At 36.5% G+C, this 17280-nt stretch overlaps 1 protein-coding gene across 1 annotated transcript in view; it reads left to right on the top strand.

The window, feature by feature from the left end:
• plch1 (phospholipase C, eta 1) overlaps positions 1-17280 on the top strand; it is a 78496-nt gene that overhangs the window by 52418 nt on the left and 8798 nt on the right. The window contains exons 11-19 of the mRNA XM_016463921.1: positions 4385-4546; positions 6128-6190; positions 7403-7488; positions 11231-11328; positions 12201-12380; positions 15982-16089; positions 16243-16367; positions 16459-16543; positions 16658-16804. Of these exons, the coding sequence (XP_016319407.1) occupies positions 4385-4546; positions 6128-6190; positions 7403-7488; positions 11231-11328; positions 12201-12380; positions 15982-16089; positions 16243-16367; positions 16459-16543; positions 16658-16804 (1054 nt within the window). The remainder of the gene's footprint in view (positions 1-4384; positions 4547-6127; positions 6191-7402; positions 7489-11230; positions 11329-12200; positions 12381-15981; positions 16090-16242; positions 16368-16458; positions 16544-16657; positions 16805-17280) is intronic.

Below are 17280 nucleotides of genomic sequence, written 5' to 3'. Positions count from 1 at the left end.
CTAATGTCTCCTTTACTACTTAGTTACCAAAAATGTGAAGCACATGGCTAATACGTTTTAATTGTACTGGTTGAAGGGGATGTCATTTGATATATTGTATTTTAAATGCAATTTTCTTAGTGTAATTTATAAATGATGATATCCCATAGAGGGTTAAGCTGTGACAGAACAAAGTACCAGCAGTTTATGAGAGCTGCTTGTACACTAATCATTTCAGGCACTGTGATCACCATAACACATAAACACAGCGACACTTAAGAACAGTAAATAATTCAGGAGTTTAGTGGCACAACATATAAAAAAAATCCTCTTGTGTGCTGTCCCTCTATCATCCTGGCAAGCGCTATGTTGCCTATGCCATGGGCCAGTCCTGGTTGCACATAAAATGCTACTACACTTACAAGTACCTTATTAGAATGACCAATAAGTTAACGTTGCCTTTTCACTAGGGTTGGGTATTGTTTGGTTTTTTTTCGATACCGGTGCCAAATCGATACTTTTAAAACAATTCCGGTGCCTAAACGGTGCCTGAACCGATACTTATTGAAAAAAGATAAATACAAAATAAATAAATAAATAATCCCCCCCAAAAAATGATGGATTGACCATTAGAATAGAAATAGAATAGAGAGTGCAAATGTTAGAGGGTCAAGTTTTTTAATTAAAAAAAACAAGCAGATAAAATTAGAAGTAGCATTAGAATAGAGAGTTAGAGGGTCAAATGAAGATGAAAGAGATGTGTTTTCAGCCGTTTCTTGAAAATATTAAGGACTCAGCTGCTTGGATTGAGCTGGGCAGGTCATTCCACCAGGAGGGAACAGTTAATGTAGAAGTCCATAAAAGTTTTATCATAGGTAGAATACAAAATGTTTCAATACAAGCATTTCAGTCAAATGTAATTTATGCAATATTTCAAACCTTTAACCCACTTGGGAAAATCAACCCACGGCCACAGTTTAAAAGTAGCCCAATTCTGTGGAAAAAACGCGGACTTGGCAACCCTGCATCTAACGAGAGCTACCGGAGTCGGATTTGCCTGATCACAGGTCGAGAATAAGTAGAGATGACTGACAAGGCCATGCTGGAGTATCTTGTAAGATGTGCTCCCTTTACACATGCGTGTGATTGCGAAATCGAAAGTGAAAGTAAACCGTGCAAACGCTCATTCAAAAATATTTAAATACACCGCATACTGAGAGTGGCTCCCTGATGCGCCAAAATATACAATATTAGAATGTTTAAAGGAGTGGACACGAAAATCGCGGGAGCGAAACACATGTTGCGGGAGCAGGCGGCAGTGGTCAGAGATTCAGCGGGAGTGGGATTAAGAAAACAGCCAAAAATCCCAGACATTTTGGGCAATTAAGAAATCCCGGTCGGACGTATTTTTATAGGTCCAAAAAGAGGACATGTCCGGGGAAAAGAGGACGTATGGGTCACCCTAATTTACAATCTATTGCTAATCAATGTATTCTTTTTAAAGTAGCATATGGAACATATTTTCTGCCTCATTCTGTGACAAGAAGCCTCATCAGATCACAAAAGGAAGCATTTGACTGGTGTTGTGGAGTAAAAAGGTTATAATTTTCTCTTTTGTTGGACAACAGGTTTAGAAATGTGAATACAAGGGAGGTCTAGCTTTAGACATTTTAATTGAAGCATGCTTAGCTAATGGAAGGCTACCTGCTGCCATCAGAGCAAGTGTAATTACTGCATTCACGCGCTCCTGTGTGTGAAATGCTCTCATTTCCAGAGTTGTGCTTTTAAGTCGGAATGTGAAAACAACATGGACACTCTCGTTACTACAAAGATGTGTTGGATTTGTATTATTAGACCTTTCCGACTTGAGTTCACGTGCATTTTCTCAGTCGGGAAATTATTTTTCACGTGCGGTGCCACGATGATGTTTCTTACGTCCGTTTCGGAGAACCAGAGGACAAATATTTCAGTCGATCGCTCAGGCATGGCACCGAAATCTGCGTTCGGATTCAGTTCTAGTACATACCGGTTACATAGGTACCGGTGCCATATTGGTACCGGGTTTCGGTACCCAACCCTACTTTTCACATGGTACGTTTTTCACTTTTCCACTACTCAAGCTGTTGTTTCACTTTCTCCATGTGTTGCAATGCCACCTTCTTTTCACATGTTATCACCTCTGCATCTCTCTCTGCCTCTCTATGAAAATCTCTGAGTTTCAAAGGAGCAAGTATTTTGTCTGGCTGCTTCCTCTCACCATTCTGGCTCACAGTGAGCTGTTAGTCTCTAAAAGCCAATCAATCACAGCCCAAACCCCTGGCGAGCTTCTGTTTGCGTGGAAACACCTCTATATAGGCAGCGGAAAGTCTTTGTGTGACAACATGGCCATTTGCCAAAAGATCCATCCAGCAGCGCTGCCATTAACAGAGCTTCTTTTACAATCAGTCCGCTGACAGATTTTGTCCAGATTTTGATGCCGAAATGGATATTTAACACATTCATTTATTTTCCGGGACTCATTTAACAACAAATTGGTTTCCTAGATAAGTATTTTTTTTGCCTTCTTGAATGAAGAATGCTTTAATAGCATTTTAATATACCCTTGCAAAATATTCATGTTGTTTTGTTAGGAGTAATTAATGTTTAATGATCCACTCAGACAAGTCATTGCTGGGAGCCAATTAAAGGTTTCTGTGCTTCATCTCATTACATGCCTACTTAAACGTGTCAGGAAATTCAAGAAACACGCTGCCCCTGCTGTAAGTTGATGGCTATATTATGGCCGCTATGGAGGAGAGATTGTAAATAAATTTACATTGATTTACAAAAAAGAAAAATAAATCAAACAGTTGTATTTTAATTGCCATTAAATGAAAAAGTATTATAGTTTAAAATGATATTAAATGAAATTAGCTGAACTCAGAATGCTGTTTGACCCACTTAAGGACTAACTCTAAGTACAATCTTTTTATGTATTTTCATAATTACCATAGTATTGTCTTTGTAATATGGTTAAAGTGTACAGCTGAATGCATTTATGGTAAACTAAAATCAAATTCTTTATTTGTGCTTTAGTATGTTAGTCAGAACCTCAAAATAAGTGTATTTCTTTACAGCACAACAAAATATTATTAAAACAGAATGCTTTAAAATTGGACAATATTACAAACTGCACTTTTTATTAGTGTACTTAAGCATGATTACTTTCAGTTACACTACACTTAAACAATAACTTTTATCCTAATTCGTAACAGTTGGACAAAAAAGTGTCTTTAAAAACTATTGTAACACACTGCCTTAACCTATATAACCAATTTTATTTAACAATTTGAACATAAAATAAAAAATATATATATTAATGTTTAATTCCTTAAAACATTGGCAAGTAGTCCCAATTAAAAAAAAAAAAACCCTGCCTTAAAATAGACAATTCTTTTCTTTCAACAAATCTCACCTGTATAGATTTTGGAGAGGTCGAGCAACTGTCCTCCTCTCTCTGTCAGTGACGTGACAGCCTGCCTTTCCTACAGACTAATTACAGTTAAGAACATAGCTGTAACGAATTAAAGTACTAAAATATGATAAAGTATGATAAGATAAGTATTCGGCGCAAATTTTGCTTTATTTGGAAAGGATAATTCTACTCCGGACGTGCGCGACGCGACAAAAGAATAATCATTTATGCTGTCCATATTTACATTTACTCATTTAGCAGATGCTTTTATCCAAAGCGACTTACAAGTAGGAGAGCATATGACACACACTGGATCCAGCGTGAGGTCACATGCCTCGTTCTTAACAGGTTCTTTTGTCGCATCGCTCGCATCCGGTGTAGAAGCCCCATTAGGTCAAATAATAACGTAGAAATTTGATCGCGTGATTCATCATGACATAACACATACTTACAGTGTTTGAAAAAGGACATAATCGTCCTCTGCATTTTTCTGGGGTGCATTTTACCCCCAAACTGCCAAAAGAGCAAAGTGAAATCACAAGAGCAACAGGAGACTTGAAGCTCATGACAGATGCGCCCAAGAGATGATTTGCCTTGTGATTGGCTGAATGTTAGTTCACCGAAATCTAAATAAACAGAGAACACAGGCTGAAATATCGGCGGTGGGTCAAACAAAGTGCGGGGGACAGAATCCCTTTTTTCTAAAAGTGTGGGGGACATGTCCCCCCCATCCCCCACGGCTGCTATGCCCCTGGACTTAATGCAAGATAGACTTTCTGTACTGTAAATCTGACTTTATTAAGGCAGTTAAGAAGTTCATATCTTAAGTTTGCTGTGTGGAAGTCGTCTTAGAAATAACGGATGCTATTTTCTTTATTAATCTCTTTAAAATATTTATATATACTACTTATAAGCTGCAGATTTTGACACCCTACTCTTTTTGCATTTCAGTCCAATGGGCCCTGTCAGCACCAGGTGGAGTCCCACATCAGGAAGAAACTAGACTCACTGATGAAAGAGTCACAGATCGGGGACAAAGAGGACACGGACAGTTTCTCTATCCGAGCCCTGCTCCGTGCCACCCATGAGGGCCTCCAAAGAAACCTGCGCAAGGTAAAGTAGCTCTAACTGTGATTCTACATTCTCAAGTCTGTGTGGACTCCAAATTCTGTGGAAAGATATAATGATGCATGAAGCTGTACTTAAATAAAACAATAAAACACAAACCCATCTCAGCCCCTAAGAAAGAAAAAAGGGGGAAAAAGAATTAGAATACCTAATCAGTGCACATAGTCTTGCAATCCAGAAAAAGACATGGAGCATTCCTTAATTAGCATTCGTTCTGCCTCTTTTCTTGCCCTATTATTAGACTTTGCACTCTCTAAACATTCATTTTGATGTGCCGTTTGTAATGCACTGAGGGATTTTCTCTCCCCTCCAGTGTTCCTGCATAATATTTATGAAAAACAAAACAAAACTGAGAACTGTTGAGTGAGTGCTGAAATTAAGAGTCTGTCTGGAGAGGATTTCAAGTCAATGTTGTGTTAATTTTTTGCATCACTGCAAGTAAAAAAATGTCTCTTGACCATACGTGCCCACAAATACTCATTTGAACAGAATTTGACACTTGACTGTTTGAGTTAGAATTAGATACATTTTAAAGAAACAGTTAAATCAAAACCCTTTTGTCATTCCAATCCCATAATTTTCTTTTTACAGTGGAACACAAATGTTTTGTAGAATGATCACGCTGCTCTTTTGCATGCAGTGAAAATAGACAGTGGCCACTGGATATTATCCTGTTCCTTAGGTAAGGATATTGTTTTTGAAGGACTTGGAATATAGTCAATGGCAAGGGTGTTTCTGAGCATAGGCCTGGGGTTCTCAACTCTGGCCCTCGAGGTCCACTTTCCTGCAGAGTTTAGCTTCAACCCTAATCAAACACACTTCAAACAGTCTTGAGGATTGCTAGGAAGTTACAGGCAGGTGCATTTGATCAAAGTTGGAGCTAACCTCCACAGGGAAGTGGATCTCGAGGGCTAGAGTTGAGAACCTCTGGCATAGGCAGACTCGATGGTTGACTGGGGTGCCAAATGGGTGCCAGTGAGCACCCCAACACCTCTTTAACGTGTTAATATAATAACACTGCATTTTAGCAAATAATTTGTTAATTGCATTTACGTGGCTGAATATTAGTAAAAGAAAGATGTATTTTTTTTTTTTTCAAATGTTATGATTTTGCATTATTTAGTAAACTAATGATTTCCACAACCAAAGCTTTTTTTTTTCTTCTTCATTTGTTAATTTATGAATTTAATTCACTTAATTTTATTTGATTCACAGAATGTTGCAAAAGTAAACTTATTTTTCATTCAATACATTTTTCATTCAATACAATAAGTAATTTTTTTTTATTCATTACATTTTGAAATTAGTATTATTTAAAAATACCAATATGAACTAATAAGAAATACTGTAGGGCACCAAAATGGTCGGATATGGCCCTGGTCCATGAGTCATATGGACCACTTTTATGCCACCTATGATGATTTTTGTCCTTTTTGGAGCTTGACAGCCCCTGGTCACAATATGCTTTTGTTAAAAAAGCAGCTTAGACATTTTGTTAAATCTCATTTTGTGCATTATGTATTTTTTGTATGTGAAATTATTATAATATATGTGTGTGTCTTCCAGAATTCCAAAGATGGCATGAAGAAATCCCAGAGCCGCTCCTTCATCAGCAACCTCAAGCACAAGGTCAGAATAAAGACTTTTTCTGTCTTTCTCCCTCTCTCTCACTCTTTCTTTTTTCCTCTTTCTCCACTTTCTCTGTCTCTGCTGCAGAATCAGGACTATCCTATTTCCTGTCCTCTTTGTGTGTCTGCAGTTTCAAAAGTTACATAAATGTGTACTTTTTGCTACCCAGAGGCAGAGAGATTTAAAGAATATTCCCTATTGATTGATTGAAGTGTGGAACAGATAATAAAGATGCATCAGTCATTCTGATCAGTTATCTGAGGGCCATTGCTGCTCTCAGAGCAGTGCCAGCAGGCAAATATGCTTTCCAGTCTCTTTATTTTAAGCGTATATTTACTGAGTTTAAATAACAGAATTCATACATTGATTAAGCGCACCTGTTGACTTGATATCTGATAGTCACTTATCCCTCAAGATCACATATGATTGTGTATACGGATAATGACAGCACTGAGCTCTAGAGGCATTCTCATATTTCGTCCTCTGCATAAAAACTCACTGAAGGTGTTATTTATCTCCATCTTGTATATTGAATGGATGGATGGTGTGTAATTCAACACCTCAATAGCAAATCAATGAAGCGAGTAAACAAGGCTTGTGGTCGCATCCCCGCAAGTTTGATCATGGGCTATTGTTCTGGGCTGTCTACACTTTATTGATTTTTTTTATTAAAATGCAATCAGGGTTGTAAAGCAGTATGTTGCGGTTTCTTATCTCCTGTAGATCGCATCCGTCTTCTCTGTCATTCCTACAGGAAGTGGGCAGGCACACCTCTGGTGTGTGCGTGATATTTCCTCCCACTCTCGACATTTGTCTTTGCGGATGTGTTTATGAGGCCTCAAAGGTTCTCCTTTTGTTAGTAATGAGTCTAAATCCTGTAATTACTCTAGCTGCTATACACTGCTCCTCATGGCCCTAAAAAGTTACATGATTTGGACACTAGTCACATCTGGCAAGTATTAATCCTTGCTCGCACACACACACACACACACACACACACACACACACACACACACACACACAGACGGTTATGTTAAGTGTGCCCTTTAAAACAGGCCAGAGCTATTCTGTTCCTCTCGGTTGTGTGTAGGAGGAATTTCATTACCTCTTATCCAAAGCAAAGGAGTAAACATTCACTCCATGTACTTATTTAGCTTGCTGTGCGTTTGTGTTTGTGTGTGTGTGTGTTTGTGTGTGTGTGTGTTTCCACAGAGGCATTCCAAATCAAGGCTGAAATGTCAGAGTGTTGAAACAGATGATGACAGGCAGCAGGAGCCATCAGGTGGACAGTTTAACAGGTGTGTCTGTCTGTAGCTCCTCTTTTTTTAATAATGGATAATGCAAATTTTCTGTTTTCAAGCATTTTGTTTTTTTTACATTTCATTTTAGAATTTGTTAAATAGCTCATTTACAACATTTAAACTAACAAATTAACCAGTAATGTCAGTCTTCAGTGTCACATGATCCTTCAGAAATCATTCTAATATTCTGATTTGGTGCTCAAGAAACATTTCTGAAGTGAGACAAGCACTGAGTACTATATTAAAATATAGGCATCACTCAACCACTGCGATCCAGACATCTGAATTAGTTCTTCTTCATTTCTATGGAGCTTATAATATGACAAAACTATTTGAATTTGTATTGTATAAATTTGAATTATTGACAAGTGGCATTTATCAAAACTGAATATTATGTGGCATTTAACATAGTTCTGAATTAGATTTTTTTTTTACTTGAATATTGAACATTTGAAATTTAACACAACTGATTTTTTTTTATAGCAGAGTTTTATAGACATGTATTTTCAAACAGCAATTTTTTTGTTCTGAATTATTTGACTACAAATATCCAGTTTTTAAAAATACAGCTTCAAGTTTTCAAGATGAAGAGGAAATTCGGAACATCAAATTTAATATTCTAAAATTCAATACGCAGAAATTCAGATCGTACAGAAAGTAGGTCAGCGGTAATCCACAGGGAAGAGCAGATGAATTCTGAAAAGTCAAACGAAGCATTTTGGCCATAGTTTTCTGGCGTTCAGATCAGGTTCATCTACTGGATCATGAATCGCCCAGAGGTATCCTAAGTGATTGTTAAACATTTATGGTTTATATTTAGGCCTATATGTTAGGTTAGCATTCTCAGCATGTGAAACATTTATCTAAGCGGTCTCTGGTGTTTGTTTTAAAGTATATTTGGTGTGAAAGTGATTAGCATGCCACTGTGTCTACACATGACGCGAGCGAAAGCAAAAAAGACAGTAGAGCCCGTTGATTATAATCAGTGATATTTCCTACAATGGATGCGGCGCGGCACAACACCATGTCTATACGGGTGCAACTGCTTGAAGTGACAAAGCGCCCGTTGCAAAGAGCTTGGACTATGTCAGAAATAGAACGGGGAATCTGTTTGCTGTTGGGAATTTCACATTCAGTGTAGACAGTATTGATTATAATAAGGTTCTGCTGTCTTTTGTTGCAACGCGTCTCACTGCTCGCGTCCGGTCTAGACATGGTGTAAGCGTCATACATAACTGTTTTGGAGCAGCTGAAGCCATTTCTCATCGAGTTGTGTGAAATACAGACTGAACGGTGACTCAAAACACCCGACCGCTGCATGAGCATATAATATGCAAACTACAGCTCTCTGCTTTATATAAAGCAAGCCAGTGTCGTGTCGCTCTAGTAAAGTTTTGATGGATGATGGTTGTAGTCAAAGTAAAGACTATTATAGTGACATACAGGAGTCATTCATTAGGTGTGCATGTGTCCGTTATTATTATTGATGCACAAACAAACCGTGTAGCCTATGTATGTGTGCTCATGGCGCACAGATCACTATAACATCATATACTGCTTGAACACAGTTCTTTATATTCATGAAGTTGTCCAAATTAATGTACAGCACATTTTTTATAACGGATGCTCGCTGAAGAAGCATGTTTTGAAGAAATATCTGAGGATCAGTAGTGTTTATGTACATATCGGCATCAAACGCTTCAAATTCACTTATTCTGACAGAGGAACTATTCAATGATCACACCGACCCTCCTTACGATCGCTGAGTCTCCACACATTCAGAATGGTTTCATTTTTCATTTGTATTTTGGTGTGATTAGTTATTCTGCATGGATCCTTGTATGCATTCCTTTGGCGTCTCCCTGTGGTCTTGTTTGGTATGGCAGGTTGAATTGTGCTCATTTGTTAAAGTTACTGTATAATTGAGGTTTATGTACTTTTAAGTTGTAAAGAATGTCTGCAGTAGAATTTTTGCTAAGTATGTATTGATTTGGAGAGGATGGGGGCCTTGGAGTAAAAAAGGTTGAGAACCACTGGCTTAGACAAATATCACATGCTGAGAACGCTAACTTACCATATAAATATAAACCATATGTTTAAGAATCACTTAGGATACCTCTGGGTGATTCATGATCAGGTAGATCAACCTGATCTGAACGCCAGAAAACTACTAATTGGCCAAAATGCTTCGTTTGACTTTTCAGAATTCATCTGCTCTTCCCTGTGGATTACCGCTGACCTACTTTCTGTACGATCTGAATTTCTGCGTATTGAATTTTAGAATATTGAATTTGATGTTCCGAATTTCCTCTTCATCTTGAAAACTTGAAGCTGTATTTTTAAAAACTGGATATTTGCAGTCAAAGAATTCAGAACAAAAAATTCGCTGTTTGAAAATACATGTCTATAAAACTCTGCTATAAAAAAATTCAGTTGTGTTAAATTTCCGACGTTCAATATTCAAGTTAAAAAAATCTAATTCAGAACTATGTTAAATGCCACATACTATTCAGTTTTGATAAATGCCACTTGTTAATAATTCAAATTTATACAATACAAATTCAAATAGTTTTGTCATATTATAAGCTCCATACATTTCATCATCATTTAATTAATTAATGCTTCCATGATTGCTAGGAAAGGTGTAAAAACATCTCATAAAATCACATAAAATTCAATTTACCACCCGTGTTAATTGGCAAATAGACCTGAGTTTTGTGAATATTTAAGTCGCTATGATCTATAATGAGCCTAATTTATATAGCAGGTGTGTTTGTGCTGAAAAGGTTTACATTGAAATGCACTGAAATAATTACAAGCATGTGGTACAACTGTTTCGTAAATTCACCCCATAATGTGGCATAATGAAGAGATTGTTAGTGTCTTATGTTAATGAGAATTTGCCATCGTTTGTATGCTTAATGAGCTACATTAACACCATGAGGAAAGTCATTTGTAATGAAACCATCACTCTGAAAGGGGCTTTTCTTATCTTTAATTTCACTCTGATTTCCTAGTCTAGATATGTGCAGGAAGGATGCAATGATTGATTAAACAGGGTGCTGTTAGCATTTGAGCTTATATCTTCAACCATTTCAAACTGCATGTGAAGTGTTTGAAGATGCATTGAATAATCAGTTATGAGGACATTTTCGTTCATTTATAGTAAATCACGTTAGAGAGCAGTTTGGGGTTGGTAAGATTTTTTTTATATTTTTGAAAAAAGTCTGTTATGCTCACCAAAGCTGCATTTATTTGATCAAAATGCAGCAAATATTGTGAAATATTATTACAATTTAAAATACATCTTTTATATTTTAACGTAATTTATTCCTGTGATTGCAATGCTGAATAGTCAGCGGCCATTACTGCAGTTTTCAGTGTCATATGATTCAGAAATCATTGCAATATGCTGATTTGGTGCTGAAAAAAAATTCTTACCATTATCAATGTTGAAAATCACTGTACTGCTTAATATTTTTATGTAAAGTGTAATACATTTTTAGTTCTATACTGATTAAGAAAATTATTTTTGCTTGTAGTCCATTTATATTTGTGTTTCCATTAAGGTTGTATGTCTATTGTGCTGGACATTGATGTAATTTACTGAGAAATAAGCTACTTCTTTAGTCACCATTCCTTCTTATCTTTGTACTGTGTACCTGACCTGGAGCATGTCATTACATCTAATAGTCAGACGTTTCACAAACTGCCTATATTTTGCTGTGTCTCTCTGTAGAGGTGGAAGGAGAAGAAAAACGATAAAGCTGAGTAGAGATCTATCAGTTCTGGTGGTCCTCACTAACTCTGTGGCCTCTCAGGAGTGTTTAGATGAGGGTGAGAAATGTTTTCTATTTTACCATATCTGATTACTATGGAAGCCCATTTCTGCCACTGAATTAAAAAAAAAAGTAATTGCGACTTTTTATCTCACTATTCTGACTTTTTTTCCTCATAATTGTGAGAAATAAACTCGCAATTGCAAGTTATAAAGTCAGAATAGTCTTTTGTAACTTTAATCTCACAATTCTGACTTTATAACTCACAATTGCGAGTTTATATCTCACAATTCTGAGAAAAAAAGTCCGAATTACAGGATATAAACTCACAATTGCGAGAAAAAAGTCCGAATTACGGTATAAAAACTCAGACTCGCAAATGCAAGTTTATATATCGTAATTCTGACTTTTTTCTTGTGATTCTGACTTTTTCTCAGAATTGTGAAATATAAACACGCAATTGCGAGTTATAAAGTCCAGTTCTGAAGGGAAAAAAAGACAGATATGTTCTCAGAATCATGAGTTTACATCGTGAGATATAAACTTGTAATTGCGAGTTATAAAGCCAGAGTTGCGAGATATAACCTCGCAATTCTGAGATATTTCTCAGAATTGCAAGGTTATATCTCGCAATTCTGACTTTAAAACTCGCAATTGCAAGTTTATATCTCACGATGTATACTCGCAAATGTGAGAAAAAAAGTCAAAATTGTGAGATAAAAAGTTGCAATTACCTTTTTTCTTTTTTATTCGGTGGCAGAAACGGGCTTCTATAGAGTACTGATCTCTGCTGTCAAGGTTTTTGGAATATAGATGTTTTTTTTGGAAAAAAAGCTTTTGCTACATAGATATGTTGTGAATCCACTTTACAGCAAAGGCTGTTTCAAGAACATGTATCTAACCCAAGCTTTCTTGCACCGTCTCTCTCAGGATCACCCTATAATGTTCTGTCGTTTAGTGAGACACGAGCTCAGCACCTGGTGCACCATCGATCTGAGCGCTTCTTGACTTTCAACCAACGACAGCTCTCTCGGATCTATCCCTCTGCCTACCGGATTGACTCCAGTAACTTTAACCCACAGACATACTGGAATGTGGGTTGCCAACTAGGTGAGGAAAGACACACATATGTCCAAGCACAAAAAATGGACACTCATGACATTTACATAGATACAAACATGCATACATACAAAAATATTCATCTCTGTTGTTGCCTATACATATTTTCAAAGAGAATTAATTTTCTCCCTCATTCATGCTCGTTGTATATTGACAAATTGTCACAGCATGCTTACAAAAAATATATATAAATAAATAACAGTATCAATGTGATAAACATTTCAATTCATTTTATATCTTATATGACAGCGGGTATGCTTGTCCATGCAAAATGCATTCTGTTATGCATATTCAGGATCCATCCATAAAGAAACTTATCCAGTCCAATTTCACATTAGTTTCAATGATTTTTGTAAGCTGATACACTGATACGATGTGTAAAGATTTAGATCCATAACATCAAAATTGCCAAATGCACCTGTGACCCAGTTGACCAACTGACCCCCCTTTGTGAGTGTATGTGCATATGCTGTGTATTTTAGCAGTCCCCTCTATAATGCCATATGTTCCCTGCTGTGCATACCAGCTGGGTCTTGGTTGTGCAGACAAATTGATAAGTTGGCACACTTGTGCAATTTTGCATATGCAAAGTCATGTATGAAAATGCACATATGAACTTTCCACATGCACACATAAGCACTATCCATGGCGCAAACACATTACATATAAACACACATAGAGTGTGGGTGCAAAAGTCAGAGCCTACAAGTGAAAGTGTATTAGTTTTACATTTCTATAATTTCTTTCTATAATTTTATTTATCTTTTGATAGCAGTGACAATGGGCCGCATTCATGAAACACGAGCAGAATAAATGTTTGTGTAAATCGTTCGTAAAGCTGTTCTGACGTAAATTGTCGGATTCATGAAAGTGTTCGTTTTTCAAAATGTTAGTTGGTACCAAAGAAATTTACACCTGCTCCCCGCCATGTGTAAATGGTGCATAAAACGTTCTGCGTTCTTTTTGGCAAACTGATGACACTGAATTTTGATGCACTACCATCATACTATTGTACAAGTTTGTTTGCTCGGTGCTTTTTATTTTATTTATTTTGTATTTTTTTGTGGCTGAGAGTTGATAAACTGTTCAGCTTTGGGTAAAACGCAGCGCTTGTCACTGTCACTTTTTACCCAGCTGTCCAATCAGTGGACAAGAGGCGGGACAAATACTACACCGACCAATCATCCTACTTGTACAACAACTGAACAACAATAGAGAAGTTAACATTGCTAGTTACTGCATTTTTATATTTAGTAATATTCTTCAAAATGTACTGCCATGGATATTCCACATCATAGCAACCAAATCGACAGCTGGAAAAACGCTGTGCCACCAAAGCATTCTCAAGCGCCACCAGCTGGTCGTTTTAAGTAAAGCGCCTGACATTTTTCAGCAGGCTAAAAACACTTTGGTGGACACACGTTATTGAATATTTATTGTTAGGCATATGGCCTATTAGTCTTTTTTGCATTTATGCAATATACTGGGGCCAAAAATGATTCAGACACTTTGACCTGATCATGTTTTGCTCAAGTGTTATCTGACATTATCAAGATTAATTTGTTCTGACACAGTTTAACTTTGAGTTCTTGTCATATTTTATTACCATTTTCTAAACTATAGCGAATAAACTGTGATAATGTCTGAAATGTTAAAGGTGTCTGAATAAATGTTGGTTTGACTGTAGATTTAATATATAGACCTACACACACCTATACATACACATATTCTCATTATACACACGTACATATACCCATATATATATATATATACACATCCACCTACATAAACTCATACATACCTGTCAATGGAAATATTAATAAATAAATCTAATTAAATATAAATAAATATATAAATGAAATAAGCTACAACTGACAGTTTACACAATTTATACTGTCTCACAGATTAATACTCTTTCACTCTGTAACTTAACATAGGAACAAAAACAAAAGGTAGTAGTAATTTATATTAACCTTACTGCCAGATGCCATTTGAAAAGTAACTTTATTAAGATTTTACCAGCCAATATCCAAATCTAGTTAAGGCACACAGAGCGCTTATCTTTCCATGAACACTAAGCTCTTAAAAAGCTTTAAATCAAGGTTGCTGATTAAGGACTTTACTGGGTTCCATATTTTTACAGATGTCTTAGGCCTATTAGATAACTTGTATCTTAGCTCCTCTTGAGTTTGTTACATGTAGAGGATATAGGAAATATTGGGATAAATCCTGTGCAGTTTGATTCTCTAATAATGAAACCTATGGATAACTGAATTGAATTGAGTGCCTAGCGTTAATAGAGCACTTGTGAATAAGACAATTTTCCAATGGATCATTTGTCAGTCCTATAGCAAGTTCCTTTTTCCCATTCTTGCTTAATAAAATCTGTGTTTGTATTCACCCCATCTTACAAAAGGGCATAAAAGAAAGAAACAGCACAGTGTGCAGTGGGCTGCGATTGCTTAGAGCTTTGAGAGTTTGATAGATATGTTTTCAAATCCTATGAAATGTTTCCTTATCAAATCTCTAATGTGTAAGTACTGTAAGAAATCTGTTGATAAAAGATCTTTTTGTCTGTTTAAGCTGAGTAAATTAACCAATTTTATTGTCAATATATAAATCTCTAATGCAAACTAAACCCTTTTGTCTCCACTGGGAGAAAACTTTATCTTGTAACCCCGGGAGAAAGGCATGGTTTTACAAATTTGGCTGTCCAGATACATGAGGAAGATCCAGAAAAGACTTAATCCACTTCAATTTTTTAAGGACGTTATGGAAGCTGCACGGAAACTGTGATACTTTAACTGCTTTTATAACTGTGATATGTTATTTTCAGAATTCTTTGATGAATAGAAAGTTCAAAAGAGTAGTATTTATTTGAAATATAAATCTTTTGTAACTCTAGAAATGCTTTCACTGTCACTTTTGATGCTTTTCGAAAATAAATACATATACAAACATAGACATTTTCTTAAATTTGATGATGGTCAATATCAAAAGATTGATTAGTGACCTAGTGACCTGTAGAAATAGCGTAGCAGATATAATTCAGTTTTCATTTTACATAATACCAGTTCTTTGTTTTACAAATTTAAACAGAGTGTGTGAATGATGAGGCAGCTAACAGAAATGAAGCAGCAAAGAATCAGATAAACAAGAAGAAAAAGGGTAAAGACAGAAAGTAAGTCAGAAATCACCAGACAGAAACAAGACAGAAAAAGATGCAGAAGCATTGCAAAAGCAGGTGTGTGTGTGTGTTTGTGCGCGCGCGTGTGTGTGTGTGCCATCATAAGGATCCAATAAACAAGAGTAAATTGGAACTTGTGGAGCCGCAGCTGAGTTCTGCCCCCTGATTGTTTATTAAATAAAATGCTTACCAGGCCATGATAAAACCTCATAGTTTGTTAGCCATCCAGTTTATTTAGCTTTACACAGATGAATAAATACATGGAATTATTTTGCTGAAAAACATCCTGAATAAATGAAGGAAGGATGGTAAAATATAAGGAAAGAGAAAAAAATGGACTCAAGAAATAATGTAATGAAGGTTTGGAAAAATAGAATGAAGGTTTTTCTTTTGTTTAACCCACAGTGGCTTTAAACTACCAGACTGATGGCCGTATGATGCAACTGAACAGAGCCAAGTTCATGGTGAATGGAGGCAGTGGCTATGTGCTCAAACCTGGCCCAACGTGTAAAGGTACACATATGCATTCAAAATACTGTTAAATCAAAATATACGACCACTGTGTTTTTGTCACTGACTTAACTGTAAAAATTACTTGACACTTAAGTTTAAAGTTATTCTTCAGTTACTCTGGGGAGTGTGTTAATCTCTGAAAATCTATTCCAGGCTCCTTCAACCCACTGAATGATGATCCGCTCCCTGCAAATCAGAAGAAACAATTGGTGATAAAAATCATTAGTGGACAGCAGCTGCCCAAACCTCCTGATTCAATGCTGGGAGACCGTGGTGAGGTAAGCAGATGCCACCTAAGAGTACATTTCCTATCAGATTCAGAGTTGAAATGCAGTTAATATATTTGACTTTTGTGGACTTTATTCATAGATCATTGATCCCTTCGTTGAGGTGGAGATTATTGGTCTTCCGGTGGATTGCTGTAAAGAACAAACCAGGGTTGTGGATGATAATGGTACAGCTTCACTGGTTTTGCCTATGTGTCTGGGGATTTGTTGAGATTATTTGAACAGAAATAAAGTTTTGGGGCATTAACCTTTTTTAACTTTTGGTGTGATTGTTAATGCAGGTTTTAACCCTGTGTGGGAAGAGACTGTGTCTTTCACACTTCACATGCCCGAGGTGGCTCTAGTGCGCTTCCTGGTTTGGGATCATGACCCCATTGGACGAGACTTTGTGGGCCAGAGAACCGTAGCTTTCAGCAGTCTCATGCCAGGTAAGAGAGATTCTATTGTAGTGCTGGGCGGTATGACCAAAAATTTATATCACGGTATTTTTCAAAATGATACTGGTTTCACGGTACATGACGGTATTTTTTTTCATGCATGACCGGGTGTTAACCATATTTTATACTGATTGAGAGAGTAAATACTGCAGTATATTGACTTAGAATGCCCTATTTTACTGTCATGATGAGTGAATATTGTCAAAAAATACCACACTAAATAGTGACTAAACATGACCCCTTTTAATGCATGTTAACCAGAAATCACTCTCATTTATAATCGTGACATAGTCTGATAAAATCAACATGCATCTACACTAAAGAGCGGCTATGTGGTTGTTTTGGCTATATTACTTTTTGTCTCATGCAGCGCACTGCCTGCGTCTGAGTAACAAACTAAAAACAACAACAAACAAAAAAGTGCATGTGATATTAACAGACGAACTACGCTCATATTTATAATTCCA

The sequence above is a fragment of the Sinocyclocheilus anshuiensis genome, unplaced genomic scaffold, assembly GCF_001515605.1.
Source record: "Sinocyclocheilus anshuiensis isolate Anshui unplaced genomic scaffold, SAMN03320099.WGS_v1.1 scaffold1382, whole genome shotgun sequence".
NCBI classification, from domain to species: domain Eukaryota; kingdom Metazoa; phylum Chordata; class Actinopteri; order Cypriniformes; family Cyprinidae; genus Sinocyclocheilus; species Sinocyclocheilus anshuiensis.
Note: the sequence above shows the minus strand (reverse complement) of the source record. Positions and strands in the feature narration are given on the sequence as shown.